This window comes from Mustela nigripes, chromosome 9, assembly GCF_022355385.1.
Source record: "Mustela nigripes isolate SB6536 chromosome 9, MUSNIG.SB6536, whole genome shotgun sequence".
Taxonomy (NCBI): domain Eukaryota; kingdom Metazoa; phylum Chordata; class Mammalia; order Carnivora; family Mustelidae; genus Mustela; species Mustela nigripes.
Genome location: NC_081565.1, coordinates 47,393,807 through 47,399,538, shown reverse-complemented (window position 1 = coordinate 47,399,538; position 5,732 = coordinate 47,393,807). Strand labels below are relative to the sequence as shown.

The following is a 5,732-nucleotide window of genomic DNA, read 5'->3' as shown; positions in this document are numbered from 1 at the left end:
GACCAAGCCACTCTGGCACACAGCCCCGCCTGAAGTCTCCAAACCCAGGAGATCCCTGAGCTCTTCTGGGGATCTCCCAGGATCTTGTGGGGTCTGTGCTCACAGAGAAGGGGTCTGCCAATGCCACGGATCACAGCTGAAGGTAACTCCGAGTTCAGAACTCATTTCTCAGCTCAGTCTCTGTAACCGGCTTCCTGGCTCTAATACCTGGGAGCTCTGTGACGCTCAAAGAATCCCAACCCTTCTTGAACCCCTCAGGATGTGAGACCACGCTATCCCCGCCTGGGCTTCACCCCGGCTTACCATCTGGAGTGATGTCCCTCAGTGGAACAGACTTTTATTTTATTTTTTTAACTTCTTGTTTTTTCATTTATTTATTTTCAGCATAAGAGTATCATTATTTTATCACCACACCCAGTGCTCCATGCAATCCAGGCCCTCTATAATACCCAACACCTAATACCCTGACCTCCACCCCCCCTCCCGCCACTTCAAACCCTTCAGATTGTTTTTCAGAGTCCATAGTCTCTCATGATTCACCTCCCCTTCCAATTTACCCCAACCTCCTTCTCTCTAACTCCCCATTTCCTCCATGCTTTTTGTTATGCTCCACAAATAAGTGACTTTTAAAAGTTCTGATTTTGTGCTCCATTGATCCACTGCTTGCAGGGAGCCAGATCATCCCCCTGCGGTCTATTTTTCCATCACTTTAAATTCACTTCTCCACAGATACCACCTTTAAGAAAGTGGTTGATTTTCTGTTTCTAGAATTGCTGTTCTTCTTCGATCTTCTGTTAGAGTGTAGCTGTTTGGAATGGTTGGATAAACTATCTAGCTGATCTCCTGCTACCTGATGTCATCTCAGCCTGTTACTTCTCTGCCATCTTGACTCCCCCCCACTATCATGAGTGTTAAAAGGGATCCTGACAACTTGTCTTAGGAACTTCAAGTCAGTCCTGCATCCTCCCACACCCCCTGTTGCCACACACAACCACAGTCAACAAGCCTTTGGTATCTTCAGTGCAATCTAGAGTCCTTGATCCCTCACCCTCAACACCTGACTGACTTCATGCCATGGACTCTCCTGGTTCTGGAGTCCTCTGTCCATTTCTATTCCTCACATGTTTTAACAGCTGCTTCCAGACCAGCCATTATCTCACAACTCCTTTGTGTTCCACCTTGGATATTGGTTTGATCTGAAACATTCTAAATCCAGGTTTCTTTTTCTCTCCAAACAGCTGCAGAAATAACCGGGATCCAAATGGGGTTAACGAGAAGACAGAGGTAATGGTTTCAAGGATCTCAGAAGGGTTAGACTGCAGTTAGCTTTAGTGGTGTCATTTGAAAGATCCTCATCATTATTCTAATCCAGGTGCAGAGCAGAATCATGTAGGATCTTTCAGTTCCCCTCGTCTTCATATTGGATTTCTCAGGCAACCTTTTCCGGGCCTGAGTGGACTTAACAGGTAGGTAGAACTCTCAGGCAGGGTGAGGATCCTGTCTCCTTCCAGAGAGGGTGATCAGCTGAGTCCTGGTCACCAATCTCTTGTGAGCTGGTTGGTGTGACTCCTCTCATCAATCCTCAGAGCTGAGTACATGTGGATTGAACAAAAGGAAAATGAGGTGGCTCCTCTTGTAGAGCTGAGGGCCTCATGGGGACTCAAGAGTTGGTCTTGTGGGATCCTCTGGCCGAGGCAGTCACCTTCCTGACTTGCAATAACTCAGTACAGCCTTCATTCTCCCCATCTGCTGGAGCTGCTCATCCCAATGTTGCTGCATCAAATTTGCTGACGTACACTCTGCCATTTTCTCAGTGGACAGGCCACCCTTTCACTTTTGTCACGTTCAGATAGAACAGCTGTCTTCCCCCCTCCCCCACACACAGCTGCCACGTTTTGTTTTCGAGGAAAGGTGACATGAGAAACAGAAAAACTGATGTCTTAAAAATGAAAGAGAAACGCGAGGCAGCCCCTTGGCCCTCCTCTTCCTTCCTTCTATGTGATCCTCGTGATGACGTAGAACATGATCAGGACCAGCAGGTGAGAGCATGTCCAGTAAAGCATGTGGAAATATTAAGCTATTCAAATTCTCTTTGCTGTTGTTACTTAAGTTGAAAATGCAACACCGTGAATAAGAAAAGGCAACAAGATGGTTTGTCCCTGACACCATAGCCTGGGCCTCACCCCCCCACATTCTGAGCACCAGACAGATGGCCAGATGAAGCTGCCGACTGGAAACACACAGACTGAATGAGCCAGTGAAGGTCATCAGTTTCTGTGCTGAAAGTTTCTCCTGAGAGACCCAGTCAGTGAAATCCCTGTGCTGAGCTCAGAAAGTTTCGACGTAACAAGTGTTCCCTCACTTCAGGAAAATCTGAACCATGGGGGATCCTGGGTGGCTCAGTTGGTTGAGGATGATTCTAACTCTAACTTTGGGGCTTGATGTCAGACTGTGATTTGAACCCTATGTTGCGCTTACTTTAAAAAAAAATGTGGGTGAGGGGCACCTGGGTGGCTCAGTGGGTTAAAGCATCTGCCTTTGTCTCAGGTCATGATCCCAAGGTCCTGGGATCGAGTCTTGCATTGGGCTCTCTGCTCAGCAGGGAGACTGCTTCCCTTCCTCTCTCTCTGCCTGCCTCTCTGCCTACGAAATAAATAAAATCTTAAAAAAAAAAAATGTGGGTGGAGCTTACCTTAAAACAATAAAAAAAAAGAAAATTAGGAGCTGTGATGGCACAATATATGTATTTCCTTATTCAAGGGGAAAGGATTATAATTGACCTTTTCTCTACTTGGAGAAAACAAACGTTCACCTTCAGCATCTGGTGGCTGTTGACACCTTTGATACCTGGTCAGGAGAGGAGGAGGTGAGCACTGAGAGGGTCCCGGACACAAACACTCCAGGGGCAAAGGCAAGGGCAAGGATCTAGGGGGAGTAAGTGCTTTCCTAACAAGGAAACCAGCCCCTGCACATCAGGGGAATCTAGAGTCCTCAGGACATGACCAGCCTGTCCTCAGGAGTGAGTCCAGGAGAGCCAGGTGGAGGACACTCTGTCACTGCACAGGAGTGAGGTTAGTAGAGGTGATTAACTACCTTGTCAATGAGGTGCTGCTGGGAAAATCCCATCATCTGGAATTAGAACCTTGACACCTCCTCTTCCCAAAAAAGAACAAGGCTTCCAGCTGGGGGCACTTGCAATGCCTTGGAGCGCTCTAACAAAACTGTGTTATTTATTGTTGTTCACTGGTTTTAGTGGATATTACATAAGGAACAATGGCACAGAATTAGAGGACACAAACTGTCCTCAAGATCAGTGTGAGAAATCTAGGAATAACAGGAATCCTTTAGGATTGGAGGAGTTTCTCTTCATCATTTCCTGGGTCTCAGAGTCTTACCTGGACAGGTGATCTTTCTTACTGGTGAGCTGCCAGTGGTGTCTTGTGGCCATTGCTGATGTCTGAGGCCTGTTGTGATGCAGGCTTTGGAAATGAAAACACAAATACATTAAATTTTATGATTTAGCTCTACAAAACTCATTCAACACCTCAGTAGTTATCTAGTGTTAAACAGAAAAAACATTTTGACAATACCTTCCAGAGTATGTAGTAGCAGGTGAAGTTAAAGACAGGGTTCTCATGGTGCCTGGGGGGCTCAGTTTTGCGGCTGCTGTCAGCTCAGGTCATGATCCCAGGGTGCTGGGATGGAGCCTCGCATCAGGCTCCCTGCTCCTTGGGAGCCTGCTTCTCCCTCACTGTCCGCCTGCTGCTCTACTTGTACTCTCTCTGTATCTTTCTCTCTGTCAAATAAATAAATAAAAATCTTAAAAAAATGATTTTGTAATGTGAGGCAACATTCAAATTCAGTGCACTAAAAAACACATGTTAAGTAAATAATTCCAGTTTTCACTTGCATTTAGCAATCTGGATTGATTGTAAATGTTCAGGTACACTGAAGTCATTATTTCCTTTTAGAAATTGTTAATTTGCATATGTACTCCATATACTTCACTGTATACATTTAAAGAAATTATAAGTCACTCATCAAGTTTACTTACATACATAAGCATCAATAGCTTTAAAATATAACTTTAAGCTTAAAATTTTTAGTCATTCTGGATCCCGATTTTGATAAACATTATACTTTTTTTTTAATCTTGAAGCACAGACAAAAATACATTAAATAATGATATATACTGTGTCTCCCTGCTATTAAGTTTTCTTGGAAATTTCCATTAAAAAACATCCAAAAAGATTCTGAAGGCAAGAATAATACTTAAAGAAAATAATACATAGTTTAAAAACCCATTCTACAAACCCAAGTAGAAAATGTAGAAAGGAAAGCAAAAAGAGAAGTAGAAAGTAAGGGAAACGTTCAGAAACTGAAGACTTCTATATCCCCTACTTAAGCCTCACGCACAAGAGAAGATGTTCAGAGAAGCCAGAGCCACGGGTCCTAGAAGTACCCACCCCAGCCAGGACAACAGCACCTGCAGGATCCCCAATGACCCTGTTCTGCTCCTTCTTGGTAGCCCTGGTGGTGCTCAGCTGCCACTCCCTCAGCCCTCTGGGATGTGACCTGCCTCAGGACCACAGCCTGCTGAACTGGAGGGCCCTGATGCTCCTGCAACAAATGAGGAGACTGTCTGCTAGCTCCTGTGACAACTACACAAATGACTTTGGCTTTCCCCAGGAGGTGTTTGACGGCAAGCAGCTGCAGAAGGCTCAAGCCCTCTCAGTTATCCATGTGATGAACCAGAAGACCTTCCACCTCTTCTGCACAGAGGCCTCACCTGCTCCCTGGAACACGACCCTCCTGGAGGAATTGTGCTCGGGACTTTCTGAGCAGCTGGGCCACCTGGAAGCCTGTCCCCTGCAGGAGGCCGGGGTGGGAGAGACGCCCCTGGTGAATGGGGACTCCATCCTGAGGAACTACTTCCAGAGAATCTCCCTCTATCTGCAAGAGAAGCAATACAGTCCTTGTGCCTGGGAGATGGTCCGAGCAGAGATCATGAAACCCTTGTATGCATCGACAGTCTTGCATAAGAGATTGCGGATTTCAAGATGGAAATGATTCTCTCTGAAGAATACTATCACACTCCCATGTGTCCTGTAGTGTCAAAGACCTCCATTTCTGCTATCATCATGACATGACCTGAATTAATTTGTCACATGTATTCAGGAGTATTAAGCAACTTGAAGTCAACGTTACAAACACCTGTCGCATTCAGATGACCATGCTGATCTGCCTATTTAGCTATTTATTTATTTCACTATTTATAAGATTTGTTATTTTTTATTGTATTATATTAGTTGTACCTACCCTTTGTGATTAAGAGAATTGTATATGTTTTACGTATGTTAAATTCTTTATTTTCTGTTCATTAAATGTTTCTATAGAAAACTTCTTGCGTTTGTTTCTTATTGAAGCAGGAAACAAGTCTAATTACACCTGATGAAAGAATGGATTGTACCACTCTCTCACTTGTGATTTGGTTTTCACATTAGAAGTAATCGCATCGACTTCCTGGAAGTCACTTTGCATGCTGTCGTCACGGGAAAGGCAGACGTCACAAGTCCAATGCTGTGTTGGTATCTTGGATTTTGTAGAAAAAAAAACTTTAGAATAATAATTTTAGTGAACTAATATCGGTTATGTTAAAGAAAAGAGTGAGAAGAAGGGATAATATGAATTCTGTAAGTAGAAAAGGAAGCAGACCTGTGAGGAAAAAACTG

At 44.4% G+C, this 5,732-nt stretch overlaps 1 protein-coding gene across 1 annotated transcript; it reads left to right on the top strand.

The window, feature by feature from the left end:
- The first annotated feature begins 4,500 nt into the window (after positions 1 to 4,500).
- On the top strand, positions 4,501 to 5,070 carry LOC132024131 (interferon alpha-1/2-like). The gene has a single exon (XM_059410130.1). It carries the CDS (start codon positions 4,501 to 4,503, stop codon positions 5,068 to 5,070), a length of 570 nt encoding a protein of 189 aa, XP_059266113.1.
- The last annotated feature ends 662 nt before the right edge of the window (positions 5,071 to 5,732 follow it).